The following is a 20702-nucleotide window of genomic DNA, read 5'->3' as shown; positions in this document are numbered from 1 at the left end:
AGGCTAAGAAAGAATGCAGAAGGTTTAAAGCTAACCTAGCATGTGCAAAGGCCCTAGTACTGTACAGGCAAATGTCAGTTTGTTGTTGTAATCCTGCACTTTTTATTCAATGAGTACCTTTCCTAGAAGCTTTTCCTCAATAAGTCTTATTTATCCAGCTTATTTTCCAGCTTCTTTACTGTCTTTGCCATTTTTGTTTTGGCTGACTTTACACCAGAGGGCTTTAGCAATCTGGAGTCATATTATCTTAAAATACTCATGTACCAAACAATTCTGTGAACATGAAGGAGAAATTACAACTTTTTTTCTATAATTAGTTTTCCTATTTGTATTTTCACAAAAAGAAAATAATGATTTAGTCTATTCACAACATTTTCAGCTGCAAGGAGACTTGGTATATAGTAAGGAGGTAACAAAGGCAAAAAGCTATGAAAAATGGAAGTGCCCATGGAAAGTGGGGTGGCAGACACGAGCAAAACCAATGCTGAAGAGGCTGAGGAGGGAAGAGAATAAGACTAAAGCCTGCCTGGTCTGCACAGTTACCTTCCCATCTCTAAAAACCCCAGAAGAGAAAGTAAAATGTTATGTATATATAACAATGATGATGTTATAATTTCAAACACTATCAGTACTTTCAAGTTTTAATTTAGACTTATTATGGAATTATAAAGTGATTCTAATGTTTTTACTTGTTCATTTTTATTTACATTTATTTTTTTATTTTATGTTCATGGGATATATTTCTGCACTACCTGTGTACACCACATGAGGAGGTCAGATCATATAAGATCCTCTGGAACTGGAGTTACATATGGTTGTGAGCTGCCATGTAGTACCAGGAATTGAACCCAGGTCCTCTGGAAGAACAGCTAGTGCTCTTAACCACAGGGCCATCTCTCCAGCCTCCTATTTTTCCTTTTTAAGACTCATGTAATCCATACTGGTCTCAAACACATAGTGAAGGATGACCTTGAGCCTCTGATCTTCATGCCTTTACTTCCCAAGTGCTGGGATTATAGTTGAGTGCCACCATACCTGGCAATTCTGACACTGTATTTTTACATCATTTAAGTCACTTTATAAAACAGAACATGAATAAAGTTTTTAAAATATAAAACTACCCTTAGCAGAAACCCCTATATTATGCAAACACAAACATGCGCATATACAGTAAAGCACTACAAGCATCCTACACAGACGGCCTACACAGTACAGTATTCTTACCTCATCATCTGAGTAGCTGTAGGCAGACGCTACAGCCACCCACATCTTACTGGCTACTGTTGCTGCTTGTTTCATACTAGATTTTAGGACATCTATCTTGGGCCCTGAGAGTATATTGTCCAACTTTAGCCCTGATAGAGAATTTACTACAGAACCCAGAGAGCTGTTTGGTGAAGAACGGACTAATGCTGATAAGGAAGTGGACCGGTCTTTGTAAGTGCGGTAAGGAGTCTGTGGCTTGAAACGCCCAGTCAGCGTTTTAGACCTGGACACTGCAGGGGGGCTCTTCTCAATCTCAGTACTGTCTTGTGCTGAAGGTAGACTCGATCTCCTTTCTAAAGGGTGAGTAAACAAAGCAGGAGAGCCAGGTTCTTGGTTCCCCTCTCCATGCAATTCCATACTAGAAGATTTACTACCTAGCGGACTCTTTAGGTTCATGTAACTTTCAATTTCATCAGCCAGATTACGTGAAATTACTGGAGAAAATAACTTATCTTCGGAATCAGAAGTTTTTTCTACACATTCAGTGGCTAAAAGAGACAAAGGATCTAGTCCAGTTTCAACATCTTCCCTCTCAATGGCTTTCCCAGTAGTATAGGAACTGCTCCTCTTATTCACTGTATCTTGGGATCCTGCTTTTGTGTCTCTGGACTGGTTACTGTTACTGTTACTTTGTACATTGTTAAATGACATCTCTACTGCAGTCTCTGCCACAGTATCACCAACCACAGGTTCCAGGAGCTCCTGGCTTTCCTCCAGCATCTCTAGCACAGGAGATGATCTATGCTCAGAATCCCAGATGCCTTCGGACACACGAGTCCTATTGTCAGCTAGATGACAGTTAACGTTCTCGAAGCTATGAGTTCTTGCGACGTGAAGCGGAGAAGTCTTAGGACATGTCAGTGCTGCTGTGAGGATCTTGGCATCAGCTCCCATCATGATGGCCATTTCACTGGAATTGAGATCCAAACTGCTCTTCTTAAGCAGCATCCCCGCTCGACTTTCAGAACTAAAGCTACAGCTCCTCTCTGGAAAATGCTTCTGTCTTTTTTCTCCTCTATCACCACTCTTCTTGAAATTAGTAGCCTCACCGAAGACTGCATCCTCGACTGGAGCTTGAGTAGAAAATAGCGCATTTGAAGAACTACCTAAAGGGGGCAGCAATATATCAAAGTGAAACATAACTACTTTCCAAAGTAGCAAAGTGATTATTGTTCTCATTATACTGAGAGCAAGACTACAGAGAATCTGGAGGGTATAAAAGCAGCATCTCCCAAGGGGTCTAGCAATTAAAATGCCTGGTTTTCATCTAGAAGCTACATAAAGTGTTGCAGAACAAGTACAGCCCAAACCTATCCAAGCCTGCCTCTTACAGGTAATATCTACCCTCCTCCTCTGTGCACAGCATGCCTATGAAAACACACCATGCAGTCCATGCTGGATATGCCTGCACTGCTTACCTTTGTCAACATACAACTATTCTTCTTATATTTTAATAGTCAATTTAGGAAAAATACTCTGAGTTAAATACCAAACTCAAAAAGAAAAATTCTCTTCTAGTTTAACTTTCATCTATTCAATTCTGCAAACACTCGCCAGGAGTCTGGGGATATAGCTAAGTGGTAAAGCACTTACTCAGCTTAAAAAGAGAAAAAGATTTGGATTTAATAACTCTGCACACATAGAGGGGGTGGAGAAGAGACCTACTCTATATAAAACAAGTTGGTAATTATGGAGATATTACACATTTGTTACAGCCAAAGCATTACTATATTAAAGTAAGAGGATTGCTTCAAATTAAAAAAGAAAATAGAAAAATCCTTGATGGTTGATGAAATCTTAAGTGAATTTTATATTTGACATTTGAACAAATATGTGAATGCTAGTTATTAACTATATAAGGTACTACAAAAACAATGGCAACTAAACCAGGCTGAACCATTAGATCAGGTAAACAAAAGCATGCAAAAAGTCTGAAGAAGCAACAACTGCTTTAGGGAAACAAGTGGTCTTTTTGTTTGCTTGTTTTTGTTTCTTGAGACAGGGTTTCACTGTGTGGCCCTGGCTGTCTTAGAACCAACTCTATAGACCAGGCTGGTCTAGAAATCAGAGATCCATCTGCCTCTGCTTCCTGAGTACTAGAGTTAAACTCATGAACCACCACAGCCCTGCTACTCTGTCTTTTTTTTTTTTTTTTTTTGGTTAATTAAAAACTTTGTTAGGTTCATTTTGTGAGTATGAATTAATGTTCTGCCTATGTCTATTTAAGTACAAAACATGTATGTAGTACCCATGGAGGCCAGAAGAGGGTGTCAGATCTCCTGGAACTGAAGTTCTGGATGGTTGGGGAATTACAACCATAAGGGAAGCACATGAGTGCTAGAAATTGAAACCAGCTTCTCTCTGCAAGAACAGCAAATGCTCTTAGCCACTGAGCCACTTCTCCAGAATGCAAGTTTTTTTAAATTCTTTGTTACCATACAATTTTTCATTTCCTCTATTTAAGTGAACTGTATGTATATGCATATGTGCATATATATATACACATATACGTTTATATGTACACATATAAGTTTATAAACATATATGAACAAACTTATTTTATGTATATGGATGTTTTATATGCATGATATGTATGCCTGTACAGCGTGTATGCCTGGTACCTCAGTATATCCAAAGAGGATGCCCTGCAACTGAAGTCGGTGCTCTAAATGGCAGACCATCTCTCCAGCTCCATGTTATTATAATTTAGCATTTAAGTCCAACATGGTTGCATGTCTGTAATTTTAGGTTTAAATTTTAGCCACCAGCACACAGGTGGCTGAGACAGGAGGATCAGGAGTTCCAGTCTATCTTCTGTAACACACAGCAAGTTCAAGGCCCTGTCTCTAACAACCAGAGGGCTGTTGAGATGACTTAGCAGGCAGAAGCACTTGCCACACAAGCCTGCCAATCTGAGTGTGATCTTCAAACCCTGTACAGAGGTGAAGGAGAGAATCAACCCCACAAAGTTGTCCTCTAACCTCCACATATGCACTATGGCACATTCAACCCACTCAACAATAATGAAATAAAGTTTAAAAATTTAACACTGGGGAAGCAAAACAGGAGGATCTTGAGTTTAAGGTTAGTCTGTGCTACATAAGGAATCCTAAGCTAGCTGCACAGTGCAACTATCTCAAAAAAACAAACAGACAAACAAAAAACAAAAACAAAAACCCCCAAAACATAAAACCTGGAAAAATAAAGACTTAAGTCTAAAATCTGAATACAGGAGATAATTAGGGCATAACAGTAACATTCTTATGAATGGATTATGATACTTATGGAAAAGAATCCAGAGACCTGTCTTTGATCTCTCATCCTACCTGTCTCCCAAGTTCTAGGATTACAAACACGTTCTACCACACCCAGGCCTTTACAACCCAAGAACACAAAGAGAAGTAGGTAATCTGCAATCTAAGAAGACCCTCAGTCAAACTCATCATGTGGCAACTCCAGTCTTAGACATTTCTGCCGTCATATGTAAGCTGCAATCTGCAGTGTATTCTCTCAACTAAAATATCACCCACTCACATCTGAATTTGTTGTTTTTCCAACTTACTACTTTATTTATTGGAGTGGGTGCATGGGAGCTCATATGTGTATTTAAATGTGCCAGCCACAGTACACACGTGGCATCAGAAGACAACCTGTAGGAGTTGGATCTCTCCTTCCACAACATGGATCCAGAAAGTTGAACTGGGGTTGTAGCACCTTTACCTGCATTTTCCTGAGGGGTGTGGGAGGGTAGGGTCTCATTGTGTAGTCCTGCCTGGCCTTGAACTCACAGAGATCCACCTGCCTCTGTCTTTAGGTGCTGGCTTTAAAAGTGTCCACTACCATAACTGGTTGGTGTTCCTATTTTGGAGGTGAATGGGGTGATATTTCAAGACAGGGTCTATCCTGGAACACATTATTTAGACCAGGCTGGCCCTAACATCAGAGATCTGCCTGCCAAGTGCTAAGATTAAAAGAGGTGTGGCACTATGTTAGCTTTAGTTTAGTTTTTTGTTTCTGTTTTATTTGCTTATTTGTTTTTAAGAGTATAATGATCTAGAAGCTTTGAAGGAAAAAGTTGCCTTTTATATAATATACTTTTAATCTTTCAAACTGGTCTAATTAACTATTGACTGTGTTTCACATATTTGTAAACTGTTTCTTTTAAAAATAATTTATACTTAATTTGTTCTTTGAAAAATTCAAAAAGGATTATTTTTTTTCTTTTCTTTTTTTTTTTTTTTGGAGCTGGGGACCAAACCCAGGGCCTTGCGCTCTACCACTGAGCTAAATCCCCAACCCCAAGGATTATTTTTTCATTTTAACTTTTTATTCATTTATTTTTGCTGTGTGTGGTCAGGGGCACACTCATCAAAGAGTAACTTGTGGGAGTCAGTTCTCCCCTTCCACCATGTGTGTCTCAGGGATTGAACTCAGGTTGTCCAGCTTGACAGTTAGGCTTTACCCATTGAGAGACTTTTAGAAAAGGCTTTTGGGGGAGTTCAAGTAACCTACTCTATAGTTAACTACAACACTCTATAGTTATGCCTGCTTTGACACCTTTCTCAGGTCTCTGTGGTTATTTAGGCTCTTACTGTTGTTCCGGCTTGTTTGAACAGCTTATTTCCAACTTAAAATAAAACTGACTGACACAATACCAAGGCCCTCTCACTGCCTCTCCCTTTCTTCATGGAATAAATCTTCTAAGATAGTGGTACATTCTCCCAAGTCAGGAGCAGTAGTGATCACGTCTGTGATCATGGGGCAGGGGTGAAAACTAAAGGATCACCGCAAGGTCAGAATCAGCCTGGGCTCTACACCAACTCTGCCTTGGCCTCAATCCCGTCCGTCCGTCCGTCCGTCCATTCATTCGAGACAAGATCCCTCTGTATAGTCCTGGCTGTACTATGTAGACCAGACTGGCCTCAAATTCAGAGATCCACCTGTCTCTGCCTCCTCAGTGCTGGGGTCTTATCAAATCACTGCTTCTGTTCTTGACAAGCACAACAGAGACCCTCCAGTACTCCCATTATCTATCATGAAAAGGAACGACCAAATAGATGAGGTACTAAGGCAAAAAAGCACACCAAGTTAGTAAACACCTCATACCTGTACTTCAGAAAGTTTTATCAGGTGACTACCAACATACCAACACTCAACTCCCTTACATAAAATGGTACTGTATTTTCATATAACTTACATATTTTCTCACATCTGCTTTAAATTACTCCATAGTACTTTTTTTGTATGTGCCGCTGTGTAAAGCTCTCAAGCTATCCCTTTAAGTTACAAACTTTAACTTTACTTTAGCTCACTTATGGAATTCAGACTCAATCATGGCTTCCTAGTACATCCACTGTAATAAGTCAAGAGAAATAATATCATTAAAGACACTCTAACTGAGCATGGTGGAAACAATGCTTTCTACTCACCAGTACTACTTGTCCTATTGTTGGTATCAAATAACCCGGATGGGACTTTCACAATACTGCTGCCCCATGCAGGAGGCTCAGTAGGACTCTGAGGTTCTGGAGTAGGTTGCGAGTGTTTTGGGACAATGGTAGATAGGTCAGACTCCTCTGAAAGAAAGTATTTGGATGTTATTGTTCTGACTTTAACAATAATGATCAAAAAACAGAGATTTTTAGGTATGGATCTAATCTTTCATCAGGTAGGGATGTGTATGATTACTCATTGACTTATTGTATGCCGTAAATACCAAGAATACTGACTAAATTTTTTTAAAAGATTTATTCATTATGTATACAGAGTTCTGCCTGCATGTATGCCTACAGGCCAGAAGAGGACAAGAGATCTCATTATAGGTGGTTGTGAGCCACCATGTGGTTGCTGGGACTTACTCAGGACCTCTGGAAGAGCAGCCAGTGCTCTTAACCACTGAGCCATCTCTCCAGCCCTGACTAACTGTTTTATTCTAGCATTTAATAATCTGGACCTGAGCATTTCTTAGTGAGTCAATTAACCCTTGGCCTTGACTTCTATTTCTTTAATTGTCAAGTAGCTTATTAATAACTCTAGAGCATAAGGTAAGTATTATAATAAAGGAAAATATACATTTGAGTAAGAGAACAGGAAAAATCTATTGCCATAAACCAAAATACTCCTCACAGATTCATAAAAGGATTATAACAGATGTTCTCTACCTCAAAGAGTCCTGAAAAAACTTGGAAAACCAATTATATTTATTTTTAAACTACCATGCAAACTATATACTTGGAGACACCCAAAAATGTTCTAATAAAAACCCCTTTAAAAAAAAAAAATCAAAGGAACCTCAGGGCCTGGATATGTAAACTGTTTATCTTCTACGACCCTGGGAATAATCCTCAGGTTCAGAGTTGGGAGGGGAGAAGAACAATAAATATCAATTTAACAGATCAAGTGTGGTCTTATTGGTGGGCTTGGTGACTGGCATGCCTGTTGTCCCAAGACTCTAAAGACAGAAGTAGGAGAAATGGAGTTCAAGATCAAAGTAGGACAAAGTTTAGTCCTAGTTTTGTCAAAAAGTTATCAATGTAACTTTGCCAATGGATAAAGGATGATCTATAAACTTTCTAAAGTCGCTACAATTTCAACCATAAAGACTATCAGAGTCAATCTATGAATCAGGCCTTAAATTCCTGAGAATTATTGCTGTAATCATTACATAAAGTAAAACGATCGGAACATTCTTGTACACAAAGCCCACAAACACCAGCACTCACCTTCAATGTGCAGTTCTGTGGCTGTCAGTTCCTGTGGCATGTGCTCTTCCGATACGTGGATGTCTGCATCCTCCTTTACGAGCTCATCCTTCGAGCCATAGCCCTGGTCAGACTGACCGCCTGTTTAAAGGATGCATGCTCGTAAATACTTTCATGTGCTTAAGTACAGTCACAAACAGAAAACACCAAGATCTATACAATCAAAACTATACAATAAAAAAGAAAAAAAATTAACTCTCACAAGACGGATTTAAAAAACAATACTAGGCAAAAATGAGAGCAGAACAGACTGAAGCTGTTCTACATTAATCTCCTCACCTAAAATGAAAGGTGATTTGGGCAAAGCATTTTTGAATCTCTTACGAAGAGGGTCTACAGCATATTGCCATCCTTATTTTTTTATTTTTGGTAAGAACAAAAAGGGACTGAAATGCCTACCTGCTACTTTTATAAAAGAAATGTAGGAAGAACAATAAGATTTTTATTGTAAGAAAATAATAAAAATAGTTTACCTACAAAGGATGGAGAAGAAGAGATTTGAAAAAAGGAGGAAGCTTCCTCAAGTATGGTTTACTGTGCTGTTTTATTTTTAATACATTTCTACATACTCAAAAAATTAAACCAACAAAATTAGTGTTCACTAAAACTGATGCAAGTAGAAATAGGTACAGCCAACTAATACTATACACAAAACAACATAAGCTTATAAGGGTAAACAAAGGGTAAAGGGTAATCTATGTAACTTTTAAATTGGACGTTTTAAAACTACATTTCTTTTACATACATAGGTGGAGATCAGAAGACGAGACTGGGAAATTGGTTGTTTTCTACCACATAGTCCCAAAGATTGGACTCAGGCCCTAAGATTTAGCAGCAAGTGTCTTCTCACCCAGTGAGCTATCACGCCATGCAGTGAGCTATCATGCCATCCTCTGAATGAACTTTGTTTCTTTTGAGACACTGTCTTATGTAGTTCAGGTTAGCCTTAAATTCAATACGGAGCTAGCCTTGCTTCAACTCCTGATCCTCCTGCCCCCACCTCCCAAATACTGGGTCTATGTGTATGCCACCATACCCAACTCTAAGTTTAAGCTTAATAGCTTTACTTAGAGTCCATCCACACGCTACTCATGGAAGTGAATGTCAAATCTATAAAAGGTAAGGTTTGTTTCCTATGGATAGATGTGGTGGGGTGGAGTGAATTTGAAAAATATTAGACATTTTAAAATTTATTCTTTGTCAAATTCATACTTGCAAACAATGTATCTTTATCATATCCAGCCCCCACCCACCAGCCCTGCTTTATGCACACTGAGTAAACAATTACATGTAATGGTATTAGGAGACAAGGGTTTCACTATGGGAGAACAGGAGATTTTATGTGCATGATACTGGGAACTAAGTGAGAACATGTGTGTGTGTGTTAGGCAAGCATTCTACCATGCCCCCAATTAGAAAAAAAAAAAAAAGACTGAAGAAAGGTAAAAAAAGGATCCTGTGGAGTTGATTTGGAACTAGAGGTATTTCTACAACACTACATATAATTAGTTTCTCATCCTCTTTGTTAAAACTCTAAAAGCAGGGCCACAACACTTGCTGTAGCAGTGGGCACACCAAGACCCAAACTTGGACTTTGAAAACCTAATCTCCATTAAATGAACCCTGGGGTTGATGGGGGTTATTCCTAAGCTCAGGGAGAAAATACACAAAAGTAGGGACAGTGGGGTTTTGCTCCAGAAAAGAACCATAATCATACATCTAAAAAACATTAATAGCTAAGTTTAAAGTATTATCCACTGGGCCAACACTGAGGTAATCTGAGAATGGGTAAAGATTAATACATTATAATCTACTGACTAATACAGCAGCCAATAAATCCACGCTTCATCAGAGAAAAGGAAAGAGCTTCCTGGCTATATTACAATGCCACTGTCTAAACACAGCAGTAAGGAAAGATCCCTTCAGGCAAGCTTCATCAATGAATGCTCATGTTTAAACATGTGATGAAAAACAGGATGTCACTACACAGTCTCATAGCTTCCCCAGACCCTCTAAAGACAGCTTATGATCTAGAAAAGGCAAGAGATTTACATTCAGAGAAACCAGACCACGCTGATATCAAGTGCTAAAATTAACACTACTTACAAAGTGCAGATAGGTATATAACAATCTGAGGAGGAGAAATCACATATGCAGTACACAGAACCTAAGCTAACTGCAAAGAAACATACAAACACGTTAAAAGAACATCCTATTAAACAAGTTGAATCTTCCAACAAGGCTAAAGTCATCATGAAGAAATGCTGATGAGCCTGCTGTAGGGTGCACACCTTTAATCCCAACACTCGAGAAGCAGAGACAGAGATCCTGAGTTCCAAGCAAGCCAGAGCTACACAGTGCTCTCAATAAGTAAAAAAATGAACAAATTCTATGTATCAGGTTAAAGGTGACTAAGGAGGAGTTTAATCACCACTATTTAGAATCACTAACTTTCAGAGCTGACAAAATGGCTCAGCAGATAATGACTTATGCTCCCAAATTTGACAACCCTGGGATTCATTTGGCCAAAGGACAGAACTCACGCAAGTTGTCTTTCGACTTCCACACTAGTGTCGTGGAAAACTGCTCATCCTCATACCCCCATCCCTAACCCCACTCCCGCATCCTGCCCAGACCAAATAAAGTTTTCTGGTTTTGTTCTTGGTTAGCTTCCTCAGAAAGTCAGCTGTTAAAATATGGTCCCATAAGAAAAAGATAAGGTTCAGGGGTCTCTGAGAAGTATCTCTGTATTGGGCACCAAGTAGAAAGATTTCACAAGATAAAGAAAATGATCATAATCAGCACAGGCCAAAGAGACCCACTAGAAGCTCTAAGGACACAATCTTGCTGGAATTTAGTGTCTAATGAGAAATTCAGCTGAGCCGCTGAGAGACAGCTTGGCAGGAAAGAGTACTAGCTGTTCTTCCAGAAGACGGAGGATTAGTTCCCAGTACCCACACAGCCTCCCAGAACCAACCAGTCTCGGAGGATTTGATGCCATCTGTAGGCCTATGAGGGCACCAGGCATACATGTGATATTCAGACAAACATGCAGAAAACACCTGTATTCATAAAATATAGTTAAAACAATGAAGCTAAAAACCCATAAAAATCTGCAAGGTGCCATCCTAACTACTTAAATTGTTATACCAATTATTAGAATAGTAAACTATTAAATTACATTTATAAGACAAGTTTTAAAAATTTGAGGATGTATCTCTTGTTATCATACCATTCATAAACTAAGTTTATATCAAAATTACATACTTAACTTTTTAAAATAAAGCTAATAAAGCTAATTTAAAATAAAACATTTTTAAAATAAAGTTTTAGATGACTTCATATATTCATATGAAAATATTATAAGAAACATTATTTTGTCCAAATAATATACAATAAAAACCAAAACATTAATTTGATATAAAAAAAAGTAGCAGGGCTAGATAGATGGCTCAGTGGTTAACAGCACTGACTGCTCTTCCAGAGGTCCTAAGTTCAAATCCCAGCAACAACATGGTGGCTCACAACTATCTGTAATCAGCTCTGATGCCCTCTTCTGGTGTGTCTGAAGACTGCTATGGTGTACTTATATATAATAAATAAATAAATACATCTTTTTTTAAGCAGCAAGAAAAATCAACAGAGGAAACAAATAAAGTAATTTAAAACAAAAGTGCCAGGGCAGGGGAGAGGATCATGGGTTGGCTGAGAGCACGTCTTGCTCTTGCAGAGGACCCAGTGCCCACATGGTGGCTCAGTGTACTTCCAGTCCCAGGGGACATGAATGCCCTCTTCTAAACTCCTCAAGATTCCAGGCATGCACATGATGCACACACAGAACATATAGGCAAAGAAACCATATACATAAAAATAAAACTAAAAATTAAAGTCCCACGAAAGTGTCTTGGTTTAAAAGGCTAATTACTACAAGATGGCAAACTACAGGCTTGTGCTGTCTTAGTGGTTTACATACGCTCCTGTAATTGTGCAAGGCAGTTTTAGGCACAAAAGCTAAGCAGACTTCTAGAAAGCAGTGAGTACCTAAACATCTGGATTCTTTCATACCCATGATACCATTTCATGCAATAATACTACAAACAAACTTAAAATTATAATTGCAGAAAAACACTTTATTTCTAAATAAAATAAATGTTTATAAATTGGTCATAAATTATCACATAAAAATCTTTGAGAGCCTATATACAATTACCCTTATCTAAAGAAAAAGGCCAAGAAATTGAAAATTGTCCCTTAAAATACAATACTTAAAATACAACCAAGTATCTTACCCCCACCCTTGAATGTCAGCAAACTTTAACCTAATAAATGGGAAATTACCTGAAGCAGTTAACATTCAAAGGTAGAATTAAAGCACAGGTGTATCCATAGCTTCAGTTCACAAAAGTCTGTTTGCCCCACACCTTGACAGCCCAGGACAAATGCAGCACCAAGAAACAGCACAGAGTAAAAAGCAGAGCAACAAAGAGCAGAGAAAAGGAAACTTCAGTCACTGAGACACGTTCATCAGAGAAGCACAGGAGCTAGACTGTGAGCCGCTCTTTCAAGGAAGCTCGGGTACGGCGGCCAGATGTGAGGTATGTACACCTGCCGGTGGGCTTTGAATACAAAGAGGCTGTGCCCGTGGCTGGCACATACATATAAGCAGCTTTTACAATCAGAAGTCTTAAAGGGAAACTCCTTCTTCAAAATGACTTATTTTCTTCCCTTTATAGGTAGGTATTCATGATTTAAAAGTTCTAAGTCAAACTTTCAACTTCAAATAAATCCTGTCGTCACATTCAGTTCATTAGGTCATGACCTAACAACTGTCTCAGACACATTCGTAAACTGAAGATGAGCAAATGTAAAGACATACCATGCAAGCACACTGCGCACTGCATCCCAAAGTTAACGTCACACTCCAGGAAGTAAAGAGAAGTACAGAAGCACAATCCTCTCAGTGACATATACACTTTCAGACTACTCCCTTTACGAAAATTCAGGAAATGTAATTTTTTTTTAAAAAAAGAAACATTTAAGTGGTGGTAACTAAAAGGTTAGTAAAATACATATTTTAGTACCTGTGCTAGAGTGATTATCAATGGAATCAAGGCTGATTAAGTCTTTGACGAAGACTGTGTGCTCCCCATTGTTAGCATCGTTAGAACTATCCACACTACCATGGCTCACTGTGTCCCCATCACTTCCACATGCAGCATTCTGAGGAGCTAAAGGTAAGGACAATGTAGTTCAATAATTCATGTATGATATTTCTGAAACTAAACATGAATGGCCCACAGTTAGTTTATAATTACACAACAATTTACAGATTTCTGGGAGAAAAAAAAACCCAATATAACCTATCTTTACTTTTAAATAAAATATCAAACAGAATTAAGTTCTCTTTCATATAGTTAAAACTTCATGTCTATAAACCTATGATTTAAAACATCTTTCCAATCACATATATTACCTGATATTGAAAAGACCTGTGATTTTTGCCCAGTCTTTTTAAGTGGTTGTCTAAATTGGGCCAAACCATGTACGACATTCCGTACTTTCGTCCACAAGAAAATACCACTGCGAGTGCTGCTGGGCCATGGGCTCTCCAAAACTACCTAAAGGTTTAAAAAATAAATAAAAGTTATTTAGGGCCAGGGGCTACCTCAGTGGGTAAAAAACTCTCTGTACATGCCTGATACCCCAGAACCCTAAGCTAAAGTAAAGAACCAAAAATTGTCTTCTAACCACCACTCAAATTTTAAAATAAAAAATTTGTTAAAAAGAGAAATATATAACATATATGTGAAGAAAAGAGGGCTTTGCACCATTGATGGGAGTATAAATTAGTAAACACACAGTGGAAAAAAATATGAAAGGTTCTTAAAAGCTAAAAACTACTGAATACATGTCCACAGGAAGTGAAATGACTATTTCACACAGGCATCTGTACTCCCAAGTTCACTATAGCATTAGTCCCAACAGTTGAGAAATAGGACCAACCTAAATATCCGTGACTGGATACAGAGAATGTGGCATATATACACAATGAAATACTAGCTTAAAAAAACAAAACACAAAAACCAAAAACCTTGCCAGAACAATCCAGGGAACCTTGAGGACATATGGTAGGCAGAACAGGTAGATCACATGATCTTGCCTTTCACATAGAATTCAAGAGGTGAATGAACCAGAAGCAGTTATTCACACAGACAGGGGCAGGCGGTAGGGAGTAGTAAAGAGCTGTTGCTGGTCTACAGTTAGACAGAAGGAATACATTTAAGAGATCTACTGTTCAACATGGCAACTATAGTTAATAACAACATATTTATTTTGAAAATTGGTAAGAGTAGATTTTGTGTTCTTACCACAAAAATTAGTAAATATGCTAATTAGCTTGACGAAGCCATTCCAAAATATATACACATTTCAAAACATGTTGTGTATAATTTATAAAATTCTGTCAATGAAGATGGGCAAACAACCTCCTTTTAACTTAAGTTTAACAAACAATAAAACTTTTTAACAAATATGTTACCCTGCCTATCGTTAACCCAACTCACCTTATTATAATAGCCATAAGTAATAGCATTTGGTTTTATTCTAGCAGTTTTCATTTCGAACAAGACTCTCACTGCTAAGACAGGATGAACCCAAAGTCCACAAAGCTGCATTACCACTCGATAGCACACCTAACAAGAACAACAAAGCATTAATCCTTGGCACTTAGCTTACTTGAGACTTACAGAGACTTGAAAAGACTCCACTCAACCAGGTGGTTAGATGGAGGCACAGGCAGGAGGATCAGGACTTCAAGGCCATACATAGAATGAGTTTCAAAATACTCTTGTCTAAGAAAACATAAATAAAATACAACAATAAACCCTACTCAACCTAATAGAAATAATCAACAGCATTATTTCATGCACATGCCTCATCTGTTTAAGAAAATAAATCTATATAAGGACAATCATTGTTCTCCATAATGTGAAAAAGAACTCATTTCTAAACTCAAACATGGTTAAAATACCTTTCACCCCAGATGGTATGCTTTGCATTCTATGCAAAGGAACACCAAGCCCAAGCCCAGCAGACTAAAAACTTAATTAACTAACTTTCCTACTTCCCTTTTTGTTTATTACTTTATTTTGTTTTATTATGCTTAAGACAGGTTGTGGATCTGTAGGGTCAGGGTGTGCTAGCCTCAAACTTGGGACAATCTCCTGCCTCAGCCTCAAAAAGTGCTAGGATTATAATCACGAGTCACCAATACCCAAACACTTAAAATTACAAAACAATAGGGCTAGGGCTAGGAATACAGCTCACTTGCCAAAGCTCACTTGCCAAACACAAGCAAGGCCCAGGATTCATCCCCCACACTGCAGCAGCAACAGCAGCTGCAGAAACATCTCAATGTCTTGTACTTGCCTCATCTAGTGGATCCACGTCTGTCTTCCTCATCTTAACAAGCACATCATGTGCCTGCTGGAGTGCTCGGACCTTAGGGTGAGAAACTCTAACATAGGCTGGGAGACAAATAAACCACAAACTGTAACAATGGCTGAATAGATACTTGGCCCATTGTGGTGGATTTGTATAACATCTCTTCGCCAACTTATGAGCTGTTTTTATCTCCTATAAAGAAAATAAATATCACTGTATTCATTAAAATCCACTTTAGTAAATGAAGAAATAAAGAAAAGGAAAAATTTTAATGTAAACTTAAGACTTTAAAAATGAAGGACTTTATAATCTTTTTTTTTTTTTTTCAGAGCTGGGGACCAAACCCAGGGCCTTGCCCTTGCTAGGCAAGTGCTCTACCACCAAGCTAAATCCCCAACCCCTGGACTTTGTAATCTTAATTTTGTGTCACATAGCTGGTTCCAAGAACTTTGGCTTATAATCCAGCTTCTTTTTTGTTAATGTGGTTACTTCTTTTCTTTTATTCTTTTCTCATACATTACACCCCAACTGCAGTTGCCCCTCGCTTTACTCCTCTCAGCCCTTCCATCACCTCCCCTCTACCCCAGATCTCCTCCTCCTCAATTTCCCTTAAAACAAAACAAACAAACAAACAAACAAAACAATAGGACTCCCAGGGATATTCACCAAACAAGACTTAACAAGCTACAATAAGACCAGGCACAAAACCTCCTATCAAGGCTGGAGGAGGCGATCCAGAAGGAGTCCCTCAAGAACACTAAGCTATACAACCATAAAGTTTATGCAGAGAATCTAGACCTAGCTCAAACCAATACAAGCTCCCTGACTGCAGCTTCAGTCTCTGTGGGCCCTATGAGTCCTGCTTAGTTGGTTCTGTGGGCCACGTTCTCCTGGTATCTTCTACTCCTCTGGCTCCCCCCAATCATTCCTCCCCCTCTTCTGTGGGGTTCCCTTGGCTCCACCTAGTGTTCAGCCATGGGTGTCTGCATCTGCTCCAAGTATACAATAGCCAAGAGTAATTCAAAATCAGACATATCAAGATTCCAAGGTGTGTGAGTGCTCACGCTCCATCACCCACTCGCACTGGACACCCAATCACATCACAAACGCCAAGAGACACTGTCGAAAAAGCCTTTACTGTTAATCAATACAATTGAATGTTAGGAACCCAGTGTTTTTACAACACATGAAGTTCCTTGCTCTTACAGAAACACAATGGCTTACTTGTGTAAGTGTAGAAGAGAAAAAAAAAAACAGACTTACTATTTCCCTATCCCTATCCTAGGTATGTAAACATAAAAAAATGATTTTTGTGTGTGACACCTGTTCAGATTTTTATGTGTGTAGACATGTGGAGACTAGAGGTCAACCTCAGGTGTCCCTCCTGTGTTTATCAACCCTGGGTTTTTTGTTTTGTTTTTGGTAGGCTCCCGTATCGGCCTGGACCTCTCTGGTTAGATAAGGCTGGCGACCAGCAACCCCAAGGGCCCCTCCTTTGCCTCTCAATACTGAGATCACAACGGTTAACCATCTCACCTGCTCTTCTCAGGCAAGAACTCAGGTCTACAGACTTGTAGACTGAGCATCTTACTTACTGAGCTACATCTAGTTTTACATTTGGACCGTGTTATATCATAATGTTTTACTTTTAAAAATGTTATATGGGCTACTGACTTGAGTTTCATTTAAAAAAGAATCACTGGGGTGGGGGGGAAACAAGAATCATTAACCAACTTTCTTTGGCTTACGATTAGGACAGAATTTCTAATAACTTGTGGACTGGTCCTAAACATACTTTTGCTATCTTGTAATAAATATTTATGCAAAGTGGCATTTTTAGCACTAAAGTATAAAATCAAAGTATCCATTAACTCAGAAAAACACTGAATATGCTGTATATCCTGCAACATGTCCATGGCTCATGTGCAGGGGTTAGAGAACAGCTTTGTGGAATGATTCCTTCCACATTTTCTCATTCTTCTCCCTACTAACAATTAAGATGCCCTAAGTTATTTACTGCCAAGATTTCCACTTAATTTTCCTGTTTGAGTTAACTGCTTACACATTCCCTCACCGAGTAGGTCTTTAAAAATAACTGATCCAAGGCTAGACAATGTGGCTTATAACCACAATACCACAAAAGCAGACTGCCACAATTTCAGTTCGTTCTAAAGAACCTCCAACAATCGGTGTATAAAGGATGGCATTTTTAATGCATCTCAGCAGAGCTTACTCCTTTCTTCCTAAATTAGGTGCTGCGGTAATATAAGATACCAAGGCTGTCCTGAGTTAACTCCCTTTGATGTAGTATTTGTAATACTGTTTTGTACATAAGATACAAAGAAAATACAAATCAAAGCTACAGTGAAGTATCCATCTCTTCATATTCATCGGCTGGCAGTAATTTTAAAAAGGCAGATAATAAGAAGTGAAAAGGATATTGTAGTATCAGAATCCTTAAACAGTGTTAATAGAAATGTAAAATGGTGTAGCCATTCTGAACTATTGGCATTTCCTCAGAAACAGAAACACAGAATTACCATATAATAAATATAACAGCTTTATTCCTAGATATTCTGGAAAGACATGAAAACATACATCTACTTGGCAACTGCACACAAATGCTTACACCAACATTATTTATAGTAGCCAACAATAAGAACTGCTGCATGCTTATGAACAGATAAGCTGCTGTGCACATGCCGCTCAGTCAAAATTAAGACTAATGCATGCTAGAGCATGGCTAGATCCTAAAAAAGCTATGCTAAGCTAAAAGAGATAATCACAAAATACTATTACAGCATTATCCTACTTAGATGAAATGTCTAGAATAGTACACCAGTTGTGGAGGCAGAAAACAAGATTAGTGGTTGCAGAGGATATAAGCTTTTCTTCTAGAGTTATTTTCATCTCTAAAATGAACTGAGGTGGTGGCTGCACAACTCTGAGAACACATTAAAAGTACCAGGGTAGGGGTTGGGGATTTAGCTCAGTGGTAGAGCATTTGTCTAGCAAACGCAAGGCCCTGGGTTCGGTCCCCAGCTCCGAAAAAAAGAAAAAAAAAAGTACCAGGGTAGAAGATAAGCTACTGAATTACAAATACTGAGAGTGGGTAAATTATGTGGTGTATGAATTTTATCATAATAAAGTTTTATACACACACACACAAACACACACACACATTGACCTCCAACTCAAAGGTCTGCCTAACCCTGACTTTCAAGTATTGGGATTAAAGGTATATACCACCACTGTCCAACTAAATTACATACTTTTATTTTATTTTGTTTAATTTTTGAGGCAGGGTCTCACTAAGTAGCCCTGGCTAGCTGGAATTCACTATATAGGCCAGGGTGGCCTCAAACACAGAGAAATCCTCTTGTCTTTGCTTCCTGAATGCTGGGATTAAGTGTGCCACCACGAGTCCAGACAAGTTAAGGTTTCTTTGATTCCCAAGACTTCCCTTAAATATAAATGGGTGCTTTAAACTTCAGTTTTAATATCAAGTTGGATATAAGAAAAAGCAATACACAAATGACAACCACAGCGAGCCTTCGAATGGCTGCTAAGGATTTATACACACACACACACACACACACAAACACACACACACACACACACACACACACACACACATATATATATATTTACATTGTCAATGAGCATGAGTTATATAAAGAGTATCTGACCTGTTTAGTTCTTTTAGCCATGAGGGCAGGGCTATTTGTAATGCCACTCCCAGGAGGATGTCTACTGAAGCGCAATTTCGGCTCCTGTGGGCTGTCAAAAAGCTTAAGATCCAATCTTGGAAAGTATGTGTAACTAAAATAGAAAGCAAAAATAGAAAAGCTGGTTTACAATCCATCAAATTCTTCAAATACTCAGTATTTAGGTAAAAATATCTAAACTTCAAATATTATCCTATAATATTCTTTAAAACTCCATATAATTTGTTTCAGAGTATGAGAAAACACAGCTAGTACTACAGAATGTCCTGTCAGGACCTCTAGCTGGTCCCAGCTATTTGTTATTTTTAACCAGTTTGTAAAAAAGAAAAATTCCTGATGTCTGTCTTACAGAGGAATTCATAACTCTTTTAAAAAAATCTCTATGTTCATGGATAATTTTATTTAAAATATCAGTTAGTATATTTAATAATCTTCTTTTTCTTTAACACATTAGTTTACATCAGTATTTAAAATAAAAATGTTCAAATGTATGTATGTTGTATATATGTACATATGTATGTATGCATGCATGCAGATACAAATAACTATGAACAAACCCACAAGAAACAAGGTAAATAAATTACATTAACTGCACACAAAGTGGGTGCGTGCTAAAATTATAAGCCATGAAAATTTTCAGTGGCATGAAACAATGTTCAGACCATTAAAGATAAACACAGGTTTCAAATTAAATGTTTAAGATAAACTTGTCTACACAATATATACATATACCTAAAGTTACTAATATATCTAAAATTAGTACTAAAATTGTGTGCTACATTTCTGATTTTACTTAAGTTTATTAAGCCATGTACTGTGATGATTATAATAAGGAAAAAGCTTACTGTAATTTCTGAAAGGATTCTTATCTAAGTTCTACTTGCTAGGCTGTCTTTAAACAGGCTGATTCCTCTACTTTCACATTTCCTCCATCTCACTAACTGAAGAATCTCACAAGATTAAAACTCCTAAAAGTTAGTCAGTAGGGAATCTCAAAACAAAACAACAAAAAAACCCCAAACTCAAAACTTTTTTTTAAGAAATACAATTCTGCAGATTAAACTATAGTGAGACTCCTAAGTAGACATTACTGCCCCACCTCCCTTCCAGTAAGGCCACTTACCCTTACACTGAACACTTGGTTATTAACTCCACAGAACATTTCTCTCAGGTCACTGAGTTCACACTGAAAATTATCTACACATATTACAAACATGTGCATCTCTTAATCATGGCAAAAACTGAGACATATGCCCAAGTAGCTCTTAAAAAAATTCACCCACCTGTACTGAGGTGACAGGTCACTCCCGTCATCTGGAGGGGGCTCAGGGGGCGTTATAAATACAGTGTGCTCGCTTTTCTGTGAGTCGTCTAGCTCTATCAATTTGGTGTCTTCTGCTGAATCCAAATCAACCTGAAAATAAGAATGTCCTCCAATTAATGTACATATAAAGTAAAATCTAATTCTGAAAGGCAATATTTAAACCTAAGAAAAAAAATCATA

General features: G+C 38.1%; 1 protein-coding gene across 3 annotated transcripts in view; it reads right to left on the bottom strand.

The window, feature by feature from the left end:
- The window catches only part of Dennd4c (DENN domain containing 4C), a 97015-nt gene that overhangs the window by 26648 nt on the left and 49665 nt on the right, over positions 1-20702 (bottom strand). For 2 of the 3 annotated variants that reach the window (NM_001427785.1, XM_087549042.1), the window contains 9 exon segments: positions 1225-2372; positions 6696-6842; positions 7989-8108; positions 13109-13255; positions 13501-13645; positions 14591-14719; positions 15456-15662; positions 19160-19292; positions 20482-20612. In NM_001427785.1, the coding sequence (NP_001414714.1) occupies positions 1225-2372; positions 6696-6842; positions 7989-8108; positions 13109-13255; positions 13501-13645; positions 14591-14719; positions 15456-15662; positions 19160-19292; positions 20482-20612 (2307 nt within the window). 3 annotated transcript variants of the gene reach the window in all.

Source organism: Rattus norvegicus, chromosome 5 (assembly GCF_021556685.1).
Source record: "Rattus norvegicus strain SHRSP/BbbUtx chromosome 5, alternate assembly SHRSP_T2T, whole genome shotgun sequence".
Taxonomy (NCBI): domain Eukaryota; kingdom Metazoa; phylum Chordata; class Mammalia; order Rodentia; family Muridae; genus Rattus; species Rattus norvegicus.
This window is presented reverse-complemented; position numbering and strand designations above follow the sequence as displayed.